At 35.2% G+C, this 22,174-nt stretch overlaps 1 protein-coding gene across 1 annotated transcript in view; it reads right to left on the reverse strand.

Annotated features, from left to right (window-relative positions):
• MEI4 (meiotic double-stranded break formation protein 4) overlaps window positions 1-21,797 on the reverse strand; it is a 170,152-nt gene extending 148,355 nt beyond the window's left edge. The window contains exon 1 of the mRNA XM_039853116.1: window positions 21,472-21,797. Coding sequence (XP_039709050.1) covers window positions 21,472-21,553 — 82 coding nt within the window. The 5' untranslated portion in view covers window positions 21,554-21,797. The remainder of the gene's footprint in view (window positions 1-21,471) is intronic.
• Between the last annotated feature and the right edge of the window lie 377 nt (window positions 21,798-22,174).

Genomic DNA, 22,174 nt, shown 5'->3' on the forward strand with positions numbered 1-22,174 from the left:
TAAGAAAGAAAATGAAGACAGGTTTTGAATGAAGCCTCAGAACTCTATACCAATCATTTTGTGGTTGTGGTAAGAAGCTCCAACCTGTGGACCTCACCCCCTCAATTCTGAGACATCTTTAACTATAAAACACACCTTGGGAAATGGGAGGAAGATAAGAATTACATAATAGCACATTAAACATGCTCGGAAAATTTAAATTGTCAACAAAGTGCTTTCGGAATTGAGCAAACCCAGTCAATGGAATGAGAATTCTGTCTCCCAGGTTCTCTGATCTCCCTTCCTGATCAGCTTTCCTCAAACTGCACCAAGCCTGTGGACTTCAGACCTTTTCATGTCCACAGTTAGATGTATGGTGCTCCTTCCACTAATTCAAATGACACAGTGGATTTTGGAAGTAGGGAAGAAAAACTTCTCAAAATGACCAAACAGCAAGCTGCTAGTCACTGTATCCCCAATGCCATGAGCACTGACTAGCTTATCGTAAGCATACTACCAAATACTTGAATGAGTGAGTGAATAAATGAATGAATGAATATATCAATATAAGTCAGGCAGTCAAAGAGGGCTGCTTGGCCTGCTCTCAATCTTGGCTCTCATCAGTAAGTCTTTGCCAATTATGTACTAGGGAAAATGGCATTGGAGAGAGAATGGATTAGGAGGGGGATTTAATTAGTTAACCCGAAGGTCACATCTCTCTCTCTTTACTTTGTAATATATCCTTTCTTTACTACCAGTGAATATATTCCATCTAAACTTATGCCTTTCTACAATATACTCTTAAACTTTCACCAAAAACAATTCCTGAGTAAAGAAAATACAAAAAAAAAAAAAAAAGGTAAAATCTAGTTTATACACAGGTTTAGGTTAGAGGGAATCTATATGAGAGAAAGCCAGATTTTATCTCATGTGAACCTTATAATAAATACAGTAATTGCCTTCCCAGTAAAGCAAGAAACTGAAGAACACTAGCTGAACATTCCCTAAATCACTGAGATGAATATGATAAGGCAAAGTCTGAGTACAGGAGGAAAACCCCATGTACCATGATGGAGGAATATACATTTATCAGATATCAGTCCGGGGCACAGCAGAACTCTGGCAATGTCAGAAAAGCAAGATATTATGGAACATTTTAATTGTTAGTTTCAGTAAAGTTTGGACAAAGTATAGCACAATTTTTGGATTAAATTGAGCTGACAAATTCCCTAATTATTGCTATTGTCTCAGCACATATTGTACTGTGAAGTGCTCAGCAGATTAATATCATGTGAAATTTTACATTAAAAAAATCAGAAGTTACTGAAGATTTCAAAATTCTCCACTTCAATTATTAAGGGGGCCTTTAAAAGCCTTCTCAGCAATGAATCTGTGCATGACAAGGGGCTAGTAAAGGTAAAAAGATGTTTGCTTTATTTTTCCTGTTTCATTTCCATCAAAACAGGCCAACTATCATTTTCTTCCTGTTGAAAGAGTTAACTAATCACAGATTTTAATTGTCTATGGCCTCTTATCACTTTTTCTATGCAAACTTTTGTTCCCTGACTTTTGATTTCTCAATACTTCTTTTTTTTTTTTGGTCATAGGGAAGATTTTCTATGCATTCTGGCAAGGAATGCAGCAGAATTTCACTCAGGAAAAACACATCAAACACATTTATAAGTCAGCAAAAAGTACAGATTCAGAAATGCAGATTCATATGTACAGAAAACAATCAGCAATCATCTTCCACTGTGTAAAAACATAGAAGGGACTTGATATCTACTGTTAACACATATTTTTAAAAATAATTTGGAAGAATTATACGTGTTTCCTAGTTATAACACTGGTATTTCACACACTGACATAGATATAATCCCTATTACCAAAACAAACACATTGTTCTTACAGGGTATATAGAAAAATTCTAATAACCTACCTAACTCAAATCCATAAACTCCACAAATTTGAAAACTTTATGAGGCTACACTCTGGAAATAGAAAAATTTACATGTCATAAAATGAAGATGATTACAGAATGAAGCCCAAACCAAAGAAACACCCAGAAGAGGCAAGTGAGAGAGTTTCAGCCAATCCCGGGAGAGAAACAGTGCTCCTGGCCACCAGCTCAGCCAGGACCTGAGCTTCATGAAAAACAAAAGACTAAAGAGGGGAGATAGTGAGGCACTGAGTCCCCTGGAAAAGGTAGATGACACTATCCAAAGAAGTCCCATTTTGTAAATGACATATTAGGAAATAAGATTTGTTTCCTAGCTACCATTATGTAACGCCTTCTCATAGACTTCACTTTTGAGTACACTGAAGATATGAACTCAAGAAAGCACGAGCAGCCCCACAGAAACATTTTCTTTAAGGCTCATTTTTAAGTCTGAAAAAGTACCCTAATATTCATTTGTCTCACTCATTTGAATTGCAACAAGGAGACTACCACAAGCTTCAAGGAGCAATCGACAATGCTTCATAGCCTCTCATAAGGCTTCATTTTACAAGTATGTCTTTTACTTTCTACTTAGATTTGCACTTAAAAAATAGATTAGAGTTCTACTTTTACCAGCCTAAAATCGCCTACTAAACAAGAGGAACTGTTTCACAAATATTGAGCACTTTTATTCTATACATCTTCTATCATAGGTGTCCCCAACTCCCGGGCCACAGACTGACACCAGTCCGTGGCCTGTTAGGAATTGGGCTGCACAGCAGGAGGTGAGCGGCGGGGCAGGTGAGTAAAGCTTCATCTGTATTTGCAGCTGCTCCTCAGTGCTAGCATCACCGCCTCAGCTCCACCTCAGATCATCAGGCATTAAATTCTTATAGGAACATTGGTCTCTGGTGCCAAAAAGTTGGGGACTGCTGCTCTAGCACATGATGTCCTTTTCATTTTATCCCTTTAAACTCTACTCTACAACTTGCTCCAAGCTACACATGGAGGCGATATAGCCCTTGCTGTAAGTAAGCCTTCACTCAGGAATGGTTCTCACGCTTTCCTCTACGATTGTCTGTTCCAATCTGCTTCTGCCCAGACTATCAACTTAGTTCTATCATTGCATATCCTAAAAAATCAGACTGACGGACTCGCCTACTTTCACACTACAGAAGTTGCATCCTATAACAATACATAGCTCTTCTCCATCAAGAACATGTCAATTCACAGGATCCATGCTACCTACCCCCCGTCCCACTCAGTAGCACTACAACCCCTAATCAACTAAGGAATACTAAAAGAAGCTACAGGCCAATCCAAAAGATCAGTATGGTACCTTCTACAGTAACAAAAACAGTGTAAAGCACATGTCCCCGGGTATCAGGCGAGGGGATTCAGAGCAGGAAGTGGTCCCTAGCTTTCTTCCTACCATTAGAACTGATTTCTACTTCTACCCATGTAACAGGACCCATTCAAGGTCAAAATTGACAGCAATCCTGTGGCCTAAAAACTTTTTCCAGGTAACTATACCAAACTTTCAATCTCTCCATTTCTTCTACCCATATGAACTTGCTTTCTCCCTTAAAATTTAGACCTGAGCAACCTGAGATTACCAACCCGGACATACTCATCATAGCCAACAGTTGGCCTCATGATGACACCGTAGCCAAGCCTGAATCTCATGGTACCCATGGAGAGTATAGGTAGAATAGTAGCTGCATATGTATCTTTTTTTTAAAGTCATGCCAGTTGTATTAAGAATTTCTAGAACCATTTTTATACTGCTATCTTGTGACCATGAAAGAGGTCTTTTATTGAAAATATCACCAATCTATTTCATCTTATAAATGGAATATTCAAACAATAGGAATAACCTTAGCTATATTGGTGGTTCAATTTCACTAGAAAGTAATCAATTAACATCATTTTTTAAACCCATAGGAATTTCTTAAAATAGCTCATGCTGTAACAGAAATTGAGATCTTTAACTCATCATGGTTTCTGTGTCTAAATCTATTTATCCTCTCGATTACTATAAGAAAATTGCAAAATTTAGGTTTTACCCCCTCATATGTTTTACTGAAATAAGAGAAAATTACTGACAAAATAAAAGAAATTCGTTAATTTATACACATATTTGGCAATTTCTCAGAAAAGGAAGCTTTTACATATATGCTCTAAGTTATCCGATTTGTTTCTGAAGGGCTAAATTGGGAATATTTAGGTTACAGTAATTAACTATTTCAGACAAAAATAGGTTGAAAGTAACTAAAAATGCAAACAGTAAACATAAGAAATCTGGAATGGCTTTATTAATATTAGTCAAAAGAAACTTCATGACAATAAAATATTACTGGAGATGTAGAGGAACATTTCATAATGATAAAAAAGTCAATTAATCAGGAAGATTAATAATCCTTAATGTGTATGCACTTAATAGCAATAACATAACTCCAAACATATGAAGCAAAAAATTGAAATAACTTAAGAGGTAGACAAATCCACAATAACATGTAAAGATTATAACATGCTTCTTTCAATAACTGATAGAATAACTAGACCTGAAATAATGATGATGATGTAAAAGATTTGAAAATACTACCAACAATCTTGAACTGATTGGCATTTGCAGAATATTACACCTTATAGATACATGCATATTCTTTTCAAGTTCCCATGGCTCATATGCTGAGACAATATTTTCTCTAACTACAAGAAAAACAATCAGAAATATCTAGAAAAAACTCAAATATTTGGAAAATGAGCAACACATTTCTATATAAAATAGTGGACGAAGAAAAAAGTTATAAATGTAATTACAATATATTTCAAACTAAATGATAATGGAAACACAACATTTCAAAATTTGAGGGAGAAAGCCAAAACAGCTTGTAAAGGAAAATTTATAGTTTCAAATATTCATTTTATAAAAGAAAAGTTTAAATTCACTGACCTACATTTCTACTTTAGAAAATTAGAAAAAGAATAGCAAATTAAAACCAGAGGAAGGAAAAATATAATTGAGATAGAATCAAAATGCAAGTCAATAAAAGTCAAAAAATAAGGAAAATTTAAAAGGCAAGGTTGTTTTAAAAGATTAATAAAACTGATGTCTAGAAAGACTTATCAAAAGGAAAAGAAAAGGAGAAATAATACCAATCATACAAAGATCAGGAATAATAAGGAATTTTACTATATGTCCTCTAGCTATGAAAAAATAACAAGGCAAAATTATGAACAATCCATGCTAAATAAGTTTGAGAACTTATGATGAACCGAATAACTTCTTGAAAAAAAATATACTGACCAACACTGAAAAAAAAGAAGACAAAGAATTCTGAGTAGCCCTATATCTATTAAAAAAATTAAATATTTATTAAAAACCTCACCACACTCATACAAAAATTCCATTACCATATGGTTTCGCTACTAGATTATCGTAAACAATGAAATAAGAAATTATACCAAATTTATAAAAAATATTTCCAAAAAACAAAGGAGAAAGGATAGAACAGACTTCACAAACGTTTTTTGTGAAAAACAGAGAAAGAGGAAATACCACAACTTGTTTTATAATTTGATATGCATACTAGTATAGCTCTGATACCAAAATTTATAAAATATTACAAGGAGAAAAAAAATACTACAAACCAATATGTGTAATAAACACAGATTCAAAATCTTTTACACAATATTAGTAAATCAAACCCAGAAATTTATAAAAATCAACACCAAGCAGAGTTTTTCTAAGAATGTAAGATTAACATTCAGAATTCAATTGCTGTGATTCAACATAGTAATAAAATTATTTAAAAAGCAACATAAAAGTGAAATCATATGGTATTTGTCTTTATCTGGCTTATTTCACTTAGCATAATATCCTCTAGGTCCATTCACTTATATGTGGAATCTAAGGAACAAAATAAACAATCTAAGGAACAAAATAAAAAAATGGACTTATAGATACAGAGAAAAAACTGGTGATTGCCAGATGGGAGGGAGGTTGGGGGACTGGGTGAAAAAGGTAAAGGGATTAAGAAGTACAAATTAGTAGTTACAGAATAGTCATGGAGATGTAGAGTACAGCATAAGGAGTATAGTAAATAATATTTTTAAGGAAAAAAAAGCAACATGATCATTTTAATGGTTTCATAAGAAATATTTTAAAAATTCAAAATGATTCATAATAAAAAACAACTCTAAATTTTAAAAAAGAAGGGAAATTACTGTGATAAAGATCTATAAAAATCTACAGAAAACATTACACTTAATAATGAAACACTGAATGCTTTACTCCTAATACTGGAAACACAACAAGGATATCCACTCTTCTTATTTCTATAAAATACTTTACCGGAAATAACAGACAGTAGAATACAAAAAGAAATAAAAAGTTATATAGATTGGGCAGGAAGAAGTAAAACTCTACTTATTAATATACAACATGAATGTCTATTAAAAAAAAAAAAACCTAAGGAATCTTAAAACAAAAAACTACTAGAATTTATTAATGAATTTATCTAGGTCTCAGGGCACAAGGTTAATATGCAAAAAATCTACTATATGTCTACACAAAATCCATTTGTCAGAACTTTTAAAAAGCCAAATAATTAGGAATCGATTTAACAGTAGATGTGGAAGACTTCCACCTTGAAAACTATAAAACATTGTCCAGTAAAATTAAAGACCTAAATAGAGAAATGTACTGTGTCCATGGACTGGAAGACATTATTAAGATTTTAAGCCTCCTGGAATTGACCTATGTACATAATCTTAATCAAAAGTCCAATCAACTTTATTCTTAGAATTGATAAATTAATTCTAAATTTTAAACTAAAATTAAAAAAAAAAACAAACTAGAATAGCCAAAATAATCTTGAAAAAGAACAAAGCTGGAAAAATCAAACTGCCTACTTGCAACACTTAACACACAAACAAACAAAGCAATGAAGACAATGTGGTATTAGAATGACAGAGCAATGGGACAAAATAGCAAGCAGAACTAGATCCACACTTTTACAGTCAATTCATTTTTGACAAAGGCACATGGCAGTTGGGAAAATAAAGTCATTTCAACACATAGTACAAGAACAATTAGTTAAATATATGAGAATACTGCCATTAATCCAAATGAATACTGTCATTTATTCAAATCTTACACAAAAATTAAATTTAACTAAATCATAGCCTTAAATATAAAAACTAAAATAGAAGAAGACAGGATGAATTAGGAAAGATTATTTAGAGAACTCATAAAAAGCACTAATCATTAGAGAAACACTGATAAATTAGACATCATCAAAGTTAAGTCTGCTACTCATCAAAAGACATCATTAAGAAAATAAAAAGCAAAGAATTGTGAGAAAATGTACACCATATCTGACAAAAGACTTGGAGACAGCTATATGAAGAACTTCTACATATCATTTAAAAAAAGACAAACAACTTAACTAAAAAACGGTCAGGACATAAATATATGTCATAAAAGCTATAAAAAGAGTCAGCAACCACATGAAAAAGTATTCAATGTTATTAGAGAAACAAATTAAAATCATAGTGAGACAATGTTTTGCACCCACAAGAAGAGCTAAAATTAAGAAATGTATGAAAGCAATTGAAACTCTCATACATATCTGGTGGAAATGTAAAATGACATAACCAAATTTAGAAAAGGTTTCACAATTTCTTAGAAAGTTGAAGATGGATTTCCCTATAGCCTAGAAAATCCACTCTTATTTACTACCCAAGAGACATAAAAATACATATCACAAAAAACACTTACACAAGAACGTTCACACCAACTCTATTCATAATAGCCAAAAACTGGAAATAGCTCATGTATTCATCAATAACAGGATGAGTAAACAAATTTTGGTGTATCTGTACAGTAAAGTACTACTTATTCAGCAATAGAAAGGAATGAGCTACTGATGTATTCAATACCACGAATGAATCTAAAAATATTATATAGAGTGAATAATAAATACTCACACAAAGGTGTACCTACTCTAAGTTTCCACTTAGATGACATTCTAGAACAAACCAATCAGTGGTGAAAAAAATAAGATTAATGTTTCATCTAGGAGATGGGAAAGGAGATTAAATGGAAAGAAAAATGAATGGTTTTTTCGGGGTGAGGATAATATACTATATCTTGATATGGGGCTGGGATACACAGCCATCAGTCAAAGCCATCAATGGTACACTTTATATTTTCTATTTCATTGTAGATAAACTAGGGAGTTTCTAGCAAAGATAAAGTTTAAAATGACTAGATTTACAATCCACCTTAAACAGCTAGAAAACAAAACAAAAAATATGAAACAAGTTTTCAAATATTGGGCAGAAAGCAGTGCAGGGCTATAATTCCCCAGAGGAGAGAAATAAATAAGGTGATCTCCCACGCACAGATCCACTTGTGCCTAGTTATTTTCTGAAGGCAGTTTTCAGGCCACAGTACAAGGTGGCAGAACCCAAACAGATCCTGAATAACAGTGAACTGAAAAGACACATCAGAATTCAGAAAGGCCAGACATATAAGACTTGGTCAGGGTAGAATGCCATAAAGGAGGGAATTGTACAGAGAAAGAGCTCTGGAAATATGTAGAGTGATTCCCCCCAAATTTTGGCTACCTATTTGTTCATGTGTGAAAGCAAACTATTCAAAGACCACATTGTGGTTCCAATGTTTTTCCCTAACAGCGAGTAACAAGGGCAAGTCCTTTAAAGGAAAAACACGAGTAAAAATTAGACCTAAAAACTTAACCCTTGGCACTCTACTTGGACCACAAATGGGTATTGCTGTGGGCAAAATATCTGAGAAATAATAGCTAGAATAAGGCAACAGGTAGAAAAGCAATCCATGGAAATGTGGCTTTTCACAAATGCATAACACACAAAGCAGTCCCCAAAATAACAGAATCAGTACTTAATTCTCCTTTATCCCATTTCAGTGGTTCTCACACTTGAACCTGCCTTGGAATCACCTGGAAGACTTGGCAGAGAGTTTCTGATTTAGTAGGTCTGGAGTTAGCCCAATAACTTGTATTTCTTACACATTCCCAGGTACCTAATGCTGCTGGTATGAGGCCTACATATAGAGAACCACGCCATACTCTATTCCTACAAATAATATCACTTTCAAAAGGTTGTAATTATTTTCTTTAAGCAAAGGTCCATTCTAAAACTGCTACGACTTTCAGTCCTAAAACAAGAATAAAACGAGCAATGGAAAGCATTCATATTTTAGGCAGTTTTACTGTTCGTCTCACAATAATCTGTTTTGAGTAAACTGATATTGATAAAAAATATATGTACTAACTGCATGTGAGCCCATTTCAACTACCTTTTTTAAATGGTCATGCTTGATATTTTCATGTTTAGCTTTTAAGGACACTTTTAACACAATTTTTATTCTCTCAATATAGAAAACTTCTTAAACTAGACACATATGGTATAAATGAAAAAGGGGGAAATTTTTTTTCTATGTTAAAATTTTAAAAGTCTGCTCTTCAAAAGATACTACAAAAAAGTAAGAAGGTAAACCACAGCCTAGGCAATGATATTTTCAACACATGTGGTCAATAAAGAGGGAATATTCATAATATCTAAATAATATCTATTAAATCAAAAAAGATGATCCATTAGAAAAAATGGGCAAAAGAGATGAACAAATCACAGAAAAGCTAAGAAAATGGTCTGTAGACATATGAAAGACTGTCACATATATAGACAAAGAGATATTCAAAATTATTCACTTCACTGTAATAAATTTCAAATAATCTAAACATCTATTAATAGAATAGCTAAATAAACTGTGTTATTCATGCAATCAAATACTATTAAGCAGTAAAAAAATGAATGAACTAGAGCTATATACATCGAAATGAATTCCACAGTTAAAAAAAAACAAGAATTAAAAATGCATATAATTTGACATAAAGAGTATTATATATTGCTTAATACATAACCATACGTAGGAAAAATACAAAGAAATGCATGGGATGATACAATGCAAATTTAGCAATATGATTATTTCTGCAGGGGAAGAAGGGGATGAAATTAGAGGGTTTCTTCTGCCTTACAAAGTTCTACTTTTTAAAGCTGGAAGTTGAGTACACTGGTATTTGTTGTATTATTCTTTATGCCTTTTTGTATGTATTTTAAAGATTTTCTTTTCTGTTGGAATGATTTAATGATCTTATATGTGATTTTAAAACAAGGGCCCAAAGATAAGATTTGAATAAAGAATTCCTATAGTTAATAGACTCAAGCCCATCCCAAGTGCTAAAGGAAGCATTTACTATGGGTGTTACCATGAAATGTGGAAAGTTGTCTTTTTAAAGCAGTCCTCACTCTTTGAGCAGAACACTATCTTTCGATTCTTAAACATCACTCTGAACTGTCTTCCACTTCTATACAGAAGACACTGTTAATAAGCCAGTATTATCTACTTCCCCATTTTAGAAGGAATAATCAACTAACGTCTATTCATTTTCAAAAAAGAACTGCACCATTGAAAGTATACACATATTTGAACTATATTTTTAAAGTGTTCAAAAACCCTTTTAAAGATAAACAAGGCTAGAATTCTTATAGGGGAACTAAAATTTTTATTAGAACCTGAACATGAAGGGATACAATGTGTTGTGGGGGAAAAAAAAAATAATAATAATAATAAATTAATTAATCAGCACTTAAGGCATAATACGAAATCCACCTCTTCTAGGAAGTCTTTCCTAACCATTTGCAGCCCATAGTGATTTTCCCATTTCACAACAATTATTGGAGTACCCATCACTTGAACCACTGATTCTGGCTCTTTAAATAACCATCTGCTCTTGTCTTTTTTTTCTGGTAGAATTAACTTCCTTAAGGAGTCAGAGGCTATGTTGTCTTCCCCTTCTTCACTCCTCCACCAACACCACCAAGAAGGTCTGAATAAGTAGGTATATTTTCAGTTGAATTGGGTAGCAGAGGGACTAAGGCCCAAACTTCAGAATGGAAGGCTTATAGGCTGAACCCAGTTCTGTCCTTTGCCAGTTGAATGGCAGTAATTTCTGTATCTTACTTTGTTCATAAAGTAAAAAAAAAAAACAGTTGACCCTTGAACGATGCATGGTTTAGAGGGTGCAGGCCTCTTGCATAATCTAAAATTTGTGTATAACTCTATATTAGTAACATTCTCATAAAATTGTTTTAAATTCAAGAATTGTTAGTTATTTTTATCACTACCAGTACTAGTTACTATTACAACTATGCTATTACACTACAATTTATTTGGAGGAGAAAAGTCTTGGAACCACATAATTCCTAATTTTGTGCTCTCCTACACAAAATTAGTTTAACCATTACACTGATCAATGTCTTCCCTGACACCCAATTAGTAAGCTTGAATCCTCATGCAGTTCTGATTAGTCATTCTGTGCCCAAATGTTCACTTTTCTAGACAAGGGGAATTGTTTACTTAACAAAATCTTCCATCATGACTGTTATCATTAATTAAATTTACACTGACTGTGTATCAGTGATGTCTCTAGTGAAATTATTTTAATTCCAAAATATTTTTAAAAATCATAAAGATATTTTCATACATCTACCACAAATACAGATTCTTCTAAAACATACATACCCTCCCTTCCCAAAAACAAGTTGTAAATAAACAGTTCATTAATTTGATCATTATTCTCCATGCCAAGTATATTCATAATGCTTTGGTATTTAGTAATGATTGATTTCTGCTAAAAGCTCCTCTGTGATTAAAATACATTTTAGAGCAAAATAAAAATAAGTTTAAATAAACAGCTGTGGGATTTTTTCAGGCACTGTTACCAAACATGATTCTGCAGATTTAAATTCAGAAGAGTGTGACACAGCCCTAACTGCTAACAGCAATATTTGATCTGAGTAGATGTACAAACATTCAACAACAAAAAAGCATGTGCCAAAAATTCATAGGTCTAGAGTCAACTCTCTTGGGTAAGGAAACTGTATCTTTTTATTTTTTCTTATATCCCAAGCCACTTTTTGCTGTGAGGAAATTCTTCCCTCTTCAACCTGCCAGTAGACAAGATCACCTGTTACAATCAGATGTTCTGCTGACTTCAGTTGTTTTAGTCCATTAAGACCCGGCAGCCAGCTAGCTCGATGTGCAAGTCACTAAACCACAAAAGACAGCAAGCATTCTGGAAATTCAGTACTCCTTGTGCCCCGGTAATCTTAACCCCACAATCTCCTTCAGGTAAGTGAATCAGGTTTTTTTAACGCAGCCCTGAGAATTTTATCTAGGCAGGTAACATGTTTCCTAGATTCTATTCATGCTAAGAGGCAAGCTGAGATCCTCGCATCCCTCTGGCCCTACTTAACCTCCTATTTCTAGGGCCTAAATAAATCCGCATTTCTGCTTCTCTTTGCCCAGTTAAATCCCTTTCATCCACTAACTCTAAAAACCATATTAACGTAGAAACAGCCAACTATCTGGGGCTGTGATCACTTTGAAACAAAGGTCTTCTAGCTATACGGTATACTATCAATAAGGAATCAGAAATCTAGATGATGAGTGGCTACATGAATACAAAAACAGGAAATTCAATTACTTGCTCTTACTTTAAAATAAAATTTCATATGCATTTACCCACTAAACTGTGCCCTTAAGTCATCAGAAATTGAAGCCAATGATAAACTATTTTTTTTCATTTTCAGTAACATTTTTTAATTTGAGAATTCTAATATTTCACTCCAGGAATCCAGCTCAGCTATTTTGTCAGAAAATACTCCTGTGGCATGAGGAAATTAACTGACCAATTAAGTTATGAATTTGAAATATAAAAAGAACAATCCATAAATTTGCCAGCTGTACTTTTCTTCTATTCAAGACACTGGGAAGCATCTCATTGTACTTTTTGATAGTCCACATCAGAAACAAAAACATCACAGCAATTCTTTCATTCATTCGACAAGTATTTTTCTGATCACCAGCTATGTCCAGAGAATACAGCAATGATTAAAAAAGATGAATTCTTGAGCTCACATTGTTTACATTCTAGTGGGGGTGGTCACAAAATAAATAAGTTAAATATGTGTATGTCAAATCATGATAATGTAGGTAAGATGGAGAGAGAAGGTAAGGGATTGGTTGCAATTTTAAATACAGTGATAAAGAAAAGCCTCAATTAGCAAATGAGTTTTGAGCAAAGATGCAAAGATGAGGGAGCAAGTTATGCTGATGTGGAAAAGCGGGCCAAGGAGAGAGAAGCTAACAGGCCTAAGGCAGAGGCTATGCTTCATAGAGTACTTGCACCAGGCCCATCTTATTTGATCTCCACAATAAAGCTGCATATTAGGGTACTTATTATGCCCATATTACAGATTAGGGTCTGAGGCCCAGCTATGTTACTACTTGCCCAGTGTCACACAATAAACAGTAGTGCTAACACCTTAACCTAGGTGTTACTGCTCAGTCGTTTTCCACTGCATGGTCTGCCACACTGCTGTGTCCAATTCTGCGTAATGCGACTTGTCAGAAACGACTGATTAAACTAGACTGTTGCACAGGGTGATTGTAATGGTGATGGGTCTGGAGACCTCATGCAGAACCGCTAAAGAAAGAGAAGACTCAGAGGAGCATAGCATTTGAAAGGATGCCAGATAGAAGAGGAAGAGAGGTGTTCAATATTCTTCCAGAAAGCAGAATTAACCAATACATGGAAATTATACACAGACACACTTGCAATACATAGATGAATAAGGTGTCCAGTGACAGAAGCTGTCCAACAATGGAATGGGCTGTCTTGTGAAGTTATGAAATTCCAATTACTAGAGTTACTCAGAGGCTAAATAGCCATTGGTCTGAGATGAAGATTTCAGCACTTCCCTTTAGTGAAGGCTCACAGATTGTCTGACATTTTTTCCAATTCTGAGTCTGTGATCACACAAGCACCAGGGCAGTGCAGTGTGGCAGTTAAAAGTTCCAGCTGTACAGTCAGACAGCTTGGTTAAAATCCAGTCTCCACCACTTACATGCGTTGTACGCTTAACCTCTATAAACTGTGGTTTGCTTAAATGAAAAATGAGAAAAATAATAGAAGCTACCTCATAGTGGGTGCTGTGAAGATTAAATAAGATAACCCAAGTAAAGGACCTAATATGGTGCCTGGCACATAGTAAGAGCCTAGTAAAGTTTAGCTTATATAGATATGTGTATTTGGGAGCATGTGTAAAAAATGTATATATATTATATAAAATATGTGCAAATTAGTTTCTTTACCTCCATTTTTACTCTTTTACTCAGTGGGTCAATGTCCAAAACTGAGTTCTTATAGCACAGTAAATTACAACATGATGATACTATTGATAATAGTAATAATAAACACTTAGTCAGCTTCCTAGCCTAATTATTTCATATTATGCCTCTGTTACCAGGAAATATGCAGAAAAGTTCATCTTTTAAACATTTGAGTCACCAAATTAAAACTCATGAAAGAAAAATCAACATTTTCTTAATTGAAACAACTATTAAAAATCCAGAGCCTTTCAGCATGAGAAGGAATACCTAATAATCTGCACCTGTATTTAGTGTATATCTATGCAAGTAATCAAGTGGGCATATTTTGTATGCATACACACACACACACACACACACACACACACACACACACATTTCCATTTTGAAATTAGGGAGCTAAACTGGAAAGCCCACAGTTACTCTTAAGTTACTTTTTAATAAGGAAAATGACTTCAGGTATTTCTTATCAAGGTCAAGCATTTTATGCATATATGTCTGTATTAATAGAAAATAAAGAAGAAATAACCATAGAAAGATACATCTATATGCTAGAATCTGGAGATGTTTCTACATGATAGAGAATGAGTTATAATTTCAGGTCAAGTTGCCATCACTCTTTTGTCATTCTGGATAAACTGACATTTATTATTCACTGAGAAAACAATTAAGAATGGACTTGAAGGATAAAAGGAAGTCTCTACTTTAGAAAAAACTCAGGTGATGTCACTGTATTTTGTTTTTGCAGTAGAATGCTTAATGCTTTAGAAAGTCATAGTATGATGTATTAGGAAAGAAAATACTTTCAGTAACAGTATTTGTGTGACATAATAGTATATGTATGGATTTATATCCATCATCATATTTGATCTTTGCCATAACCCTATGACATAACTGATATTATCCCTGCTTTATGAATATACAAATAGAGGCCCAGGGAATAACTTGCTTGAAGTCACATAAGTAAGAAATGAAAATACAATTTGACTCTAAAACCTTTTATCTTTCTGTCCTGTCTGCCATGTAGATAGATTAAATTACCATATTTTGGCACAGATAATCTATTTTAATACATTTCAAGTATAATAAAATTTATTGAGCACCAAAACTATGTTGAATATATGTCATAGACCCTTAAAAGCTTGGTGTCAAAAGGGATAATCCAGTCTGTCACCCAATGACAGAACCAGGAAGACAGGCAAAGTTAAGAAGATTTAGTGATATGGAAACGAGGGCCTGCTTGGTTATATGGACAAAGGGAGAGGAGTCTGAACTTAATGCAATGGACAGCTGGAAATAGGAGTAGTCTTCTGAGCAGATGAATGAAATGATCCCAGTGGTGTCTTAGGAAGAGGATTATGCTGGGTAAGATGGAGCTAGGGGACTACTAACACCCCACGCTAAAGAGCTGGAAGAGAACTAGGCCAGGACACTGAAAGTATGTACAAAGGATATGGGAAGCTCTGACAGATGTTTGTGAAATGACAGGGCTTGCTGCCAGACTTGAAAGAGGGTGAGGGAAGACTTGAATATGGTTCAAATATTAGGTCGGCGAAATGATGGACTCCAGTCAGAAAGGCATACTAAAAATACTGGAAAGTACAAAATGTACAAAACAATGCTGATAAAATATTTACTTAGACCACTTGAACTTTTCTCTAACGTCATTTCCTTAATTCTTTACTGAACCTTAGTTTTTTATCAACGAATGAGAACGAGGTAAGCATATTAATAATTAATGAAGCCAGCTTTCTGCCATGTAGTTTGAATCAGTGCCTTTCTCAGTGATCTTATACAGTAGTCATATTTCTGGAATATACTGCAAAACTGGGAGTTTATTAGTTATTGCTAAAGACTTTTACATTAGCAACCTAATGTGAAAGGGGCTGCCAGGGTCTTTGTGCTGAAACACTGCCCACAGTTACACTACAGTTACTTGCATCCATGCAGCATTTGGTTTTGGAAAACTGATTTTGATGAGGTGAGTTTATTGGAAATGTATGTAATTTTAAAAATCTATTCATTATATAGATGAAATAGTGCTTAGTAATTATCACATAAGTAGATGGATGATAAATTGTGGATGACCTTTTTTTTAATTAAAAGACAACAACTTTTATAAGAGTGAATTATTTACAAGCCACATTTATAAAAGAAATGATTTTTTTAGGAAGCAGCAACTTCGTAAGAACTACATAAGTGTTTTATATTCTATTATAAAAAGGCAGATTGTCATAAGAAACTTACATTCTGCCAAGAACATTCAACACCATTTATTGGTTGCGCCAGGCAGTGGAGATAAGGATGACTCTTCCCTCAGAAGCTTTGCTTCTAAGAGGAGGCAGACAAATAAGAAAATAAGTGAAATGCAAACTAATGCATAAATAATAGAACTTTAAAGTACACAAACAGTTCAAAAAAGAAAGAAAATTTTCTCCTACCATTGCTCCAAGGGAGAAAAAGAAATGGACAATATACAATCAGCTATTGTAAAACCCATTTTGGAGAATTTGAAAAGACTCACAAATATGTTTTTTTTTTTTTGATCATGCAATAGAAAGATGGCATGGGAAAAGGAATAACTAGTAAGTAGCCTCTGAAATATTATATTAAATTATAGTTAAGTTTTAAAAGTCATGTCTCTCTCTCCAACAATCAAAATTACATTCTAATAGGTTGTTTTCATTCTTCTATCCATTCAGATTAAACCAAAGACACATTAAATACAAGAGAATTTATCTTCCAGAGTTCTGCCATGGTGAAAGCAATCTAATCAAAAATGAAATGGGGAATGAGCTCACTGAATAAATCAGAAGGAAGGATTAAAGAACCTGACAGATATTTTGGAGGCCTGTTAAAAAAATTAATTGGACTTTCATTATAAAAATTCACTTAAATTAATCGTATACTTAAGAACCTACTTCAAAACATTTCCTTAAAGTCAATTTAATTATCAACCACAAAATATTGCATTTCAATATATTTTGTTGTATTTCCAAAATGTAAGATGTAGAGTAATGGGCATAAGCACAGAGTGAATGTCCATGAAGAAAAGGAGCAAAATACTAAAAATCTATAAGTATGCTGGTATCTGCTGTTCAGATTTTAAACCTAAATAAAAAGTTCAGCAAAATACTTTAAATAGTGCCACCTAAGGTAATGAAAGGATAATTAGTGTACTTTTTAAAATTTTTATTTTAATTAGTTTCAAGTATACAGTACAGGACCTGGGTAGTGGGTAGAAGAATATGTGTATACATATTCTATCAGTCAGGTGTGTCTAAAGATGTTTGGGGGAGTAGTGAATTCCTTGCTGTGGAAGGTGTTCAAGTACAGATAGACATGACAGGGATGGAGCAGAATATACCCAAACTCTGAACAGAAAAGTTAAATAGATCACCTTCCGAGATTACTTTCACCTGAGAACGTCACTATAAGAAATGGATACCACAGTCACTGACTCTGTAGGACTTAAAAGTCATTCAGCGGCAAATAGGTATCTTTGAAAAAATGGTAATAATATACCCATCAGGGTCCAGGCAGAAAGCTGATGGTACCTCAACTTGGACAATATGAGGAGAGTTTAATAAAGAAACTATTTCTAAAAGTGTGGGCAACCCAAGGGGGTAATATAATGTTCCAGGGGCCAGTAATAATAGCAATGGGGTAGGGGTATTCTTCACCTAGGGGTAGCATTAGGCCTCAAAGGATAAAAGGAGGGAACAGTTACCAGACTGGGAGCATGGTGACAGCATGGTGAGGAGAGGATCACCTGACAGGACCTGTGACATTTCATCCTACTAGATCATCCTTATGACTGTGGAGAAAGCAGAGACTGGTGTGAACCTGCAGGATGAAGGGGTAAGGAAAAGACCTAAAGGGCCAAAAGAAAGACATCTACCACAAATGTTAGCTAGGCAAAGCCATATAAAACAGGGCAAACAATGAAAGCCCTAGACCAGGTAAGAGATTGGAATATATTCTCTCTCAGGTCCCTTCTAAAGGATATAACGCTGTATGCATTTTTACTGGTAGAGTCAAAGATCTATTATTCTTTACTATCATCATGTAGCACTGGATCTTTTTTATTTTTCAGGCATCCCCCTAGATATGTTCTCTGAACTGAGCACTCAACGAAGCAATATATATGTTCTATCCAATAAGGTAGTATCACGGAATATACATCATAAGAAAATCTGAATATAGAACCATCTAGCCTACCTTAGTGAAATAATTTTCCATTAGATATCTTTGGTACTTATTCCTTTATTCAACAAATGCTTAATTATCTCCTGCTTGTCCTGCATTGTAATAGACACAGAGATAAAAAGTCAACAAGACAAGTTCCCTCTGCCTTCATAGAGCTTTTATCTATGAACCATTCTAATCTATAACGCTCTCTGTTCAGTAAAGGTATCTCAGAAGTACTGTAGAGATCAGAGGCTGGCAAACTATGGCCCACCAGCCAAACTTCTATAAAGCATGTTTTATTGAAACAACTATGTCCATTCACTTATGTATTGTCTATTGCTACTTTAGTGCTGCAACTTCAGAGTTGAATAGTTGCTACAGAAACAGTATGGCCTGAAAATCCTGCAATATTTACTGTCCGGTCCTGTATAGAAAAAGTCTGCCAACACTTGCTCTAAATAAAACCTAATACTTTAAGGATGTATATTACAGAACACATATTGTCACTCATAAAACATCCCTGGGTGCCCTAGTTACAAACCAAGTCATGAAGGGGGTTGGCTTCCTGCAGGGTTGTATTTCTACTGTTAAAAGTTTTGTTTGTTTGTTTGTTTTTCCTTCTTTCATTGTAAAGGCAGATAACAAAAAAGTATCATGTGATTACTGTCTTCTATTAACAGCTAACTCTCTTCAGATGTTCACATTGTTTTATATTATATATAGTCTTCTGATTGATCAGTTCTTCCACATCATAGAAGGCCCAATTTTACAAAAGATCCTTTTCTCTGAATCATGCCAAACAAATTTTTACAGGGATGACTTTAAGTTATCTTTTAAACTAAACAATAAAATCGATTGTAAAAGCACTTAGCCAACACTCGAGCGCTATATAAATGCAAAATCATAGCAGCAATAGTACCTTTGCTTCCCTGCAGATAGAAACATGAGTGGATGTTTATTCCCCAATCACTTGACCCAGAGAGCATTAAAATTTTAAACAAAAGAAAAAAAAAACAAACTAGCTTTCATTGGTTATTACCAAAAATTCCTAATAAGAAGTGACAGGACCCTTACTGTTTGTGGTTCCTTCAAAGGACATTAAGTAGCTAAGGCAATGGTGGCTGTGGTTGACTATTGATTTGCCATTCCCAAACTCCTTTCCTTAATGGGAATTAATGTAGCATGAATAAAATTAAATGGGCACTTTGTTCATATTTAGTCACTATAATGCATCGATAACTGGCTTTAGAAAGTTCCTTGCAAAGCCTTGGTTCCTGAAAGTTTTCCCACCCCACCAGTTCACTGATCAAATACATTTCAAGTGCTCAAGAAAGAGGCCATTGAGCCCAACAGTGAACAGGAACCAGAAATCAGATGGCAATAGAGAGGCAGCATGGAGAAAGGACAGCTGACTTGGTAACCAGAGAGATCTCTTTTAGGTATCAGCTTAAACATATCCTTGAAAATGTTTTCCTCAATACCCTTAGATCACGCCAGTCACCTCTAACACATATGCTCTTAACATTCCATACTCTTGCTTCAAATCAGTTATCATAATTGCTACTGGACATGCCCTATGAAAGAGCTAAAATATTCCCTCTGATCTTCACCATAACAGCCACTGGACTCCAAACATCTTTATATATGCTAAAACATATTTAAGGTAATATTTTCTAAGCTTTAATAATGCCTTCAAAATACTGGTTTTGGAAATCTGGTTCCAAATACTGATATTCCTACCATCATTCATGAAAAAAAAAATAAAAACCATACTCAGAGTCATCAGCTTGTGCTCCTGACCTTCATTCCCAAATTTTACCTTTAAATTTTGTTATTTGTGGTCCATTTCCCTACTTCGAAAGTCGTCCAGATAATACATATTCCAAATTATACATGCTCTTTATTGCACTTGACTTAAAACTATTCTAAAGCACTAAGTCTTTCCAAGTAAAAAGAAGTCGAATAGTGGATAGGAACTCACAAATCTCTGCCAAGCGACTAAGTCTCATTGCAACCACGGATACACAGGAAATTTCTCAATTTTAAGTAGAAAAAAGGCAATACAAAAAAGCCCGAGAAAATGATCAATGTGTGTTATTAGACACAGACATAGCTATTGACAAATATATCCCTCTCATGAACAGAGCCCATATTATGTGCTTTTTCTATATTATGATCATTTTATGAATATTAAACAGTCCGTTTCTCTGTAATCTATGGTTCCTAATGGAATTCATGTCCAAAATATGCTTCGGCTCTTCCAGAATATGAAACTATTCAAAGCCTTTCACAATTCAGTCTAAGCTACTTCTCCTGTCTTATTTCCTGACATTTCAGACATCTCGATACACTAAAACATCCTTTGATCCATGAACACCTGGCTTCTTTCCTTTACTCTTACTAATCTTTTCATCTGTAAAGTATTCCCCGCTTCTGCCCCTATTTCCCAAATACCTGGTACTTACCTCTCCTTAAGGTGCCAGCTTCTCCACAAAGCTCCTCTGTCTCACAGCATTTTACCTGATCTTTCTAACTTTTCCCCCTAAATGTATCTATCTATCTATATATATATATGTATATATATATATATATCCATCTCCAGCACAAGAACGTGAGATCCTTAAATCGGACTAGGTGTATCCCATCTTTGACACCTATAGCATTTTACACAGTTCCTCAGTTCCTCAGAAAAGGTGCTCAATAAAAGATCTGCTAAATGAATGGATTTACCAACCTTACCAATGGCCTCACAACAGGGACCTCTCCTTCCCCAGGAAGCCTCAGGAACCATTTTGGTGGTCAAACCAGACTTGATCATGCTCAGAGGCATGTACAGTACCAGAGAAATCCACAAACCTGTGGCCGGACTCTTCAGTAACTGGAAGCTCCAGTGCAGCTGCGATTCGCTTAATTAGCTAACGATAAGTCCCAATGCTGTGCGGAGCGCCACACAGCTGCAAATGGTCCCAACTCAGGTCCAAACCCAGGCCACGAGAAAGGCACATGCGGTCCACCTGGGCAGAGGGCGAGGCGGGCGCAGTGGGGGAGGGGAGAGGGTACAGGGCGCCTCCCCACCTACCTTCAGGGCTCCCGCAGAGGATGGAGGGCGCCCTTCGCGGGGAGCCAATGCAGGAAGCGCTGGGGCAGGAACTCTGCGCCATCCCCTGGACAGTGGGAGGCTGAGAGTGGGCCCAGGCAGCTAGGCACAGACCCTGCGAGTGAAACGCTGCCCAATTCTCTGCCTTTTTCTCTGAGGGAAGTGACAGGGAGAAAGCCCCAGAGCCTCAGAAGGCCTCGCGGCCACGCGGCCTCGGCCGGATTGGCTGCTTGCTCAGAGAAGCCAGCTCCCGGGACTCGTGGAGAGAAAGCGCCCCCAGCTCACTGTGGGAGACCAGGAGCCCTAGAGTTCTTCAAGTCTCTGCGGAGTTCGGAAAGGAAAGCCGGGTCTGTTTCCGAAGGAGTGCGCCCCCTAGGGTTTTCTAGCTGGGAAGTGAAATCGAGGCCTTGAAAAAAAAAATTCCTTGGAGAGGCTTCAGGTGGAAAGAGATGCGTTGATTTTAATGGGGTTGTGGGGAGGGAAGGCTTTGAGAACTGAGGAGATAATGAGTTCTAGAACAATGTTTCTTTTTCCAAAAGTGAAATTAAATGTTTATTTCTAGAAAGAAATTGTGGTTATAGTGATTTTGCTCACTTTTTACTTTTCATGTTGTTTTTAATCTATAATCTTAATCATGTTTTGCCTTTATGTTGTTCTAAAATGTTTTCATACTTTAGAATCTCAG

The sequence above is a fragment of the Pteropus medius genome, unplaced genomic scaffold (assembly GCF_902729225.1).
Source record: "Pteropus medius unplaced genomic scaffold, Ma_sr-lr_union100, whole genome shotgun sequence".
NCBI classification, from domain to species: Eukaryota; Metazoa; Chordata; class Mammalia; order Chiroptera; family Pteropodidae; genus Pteropus; species Pteropus medius.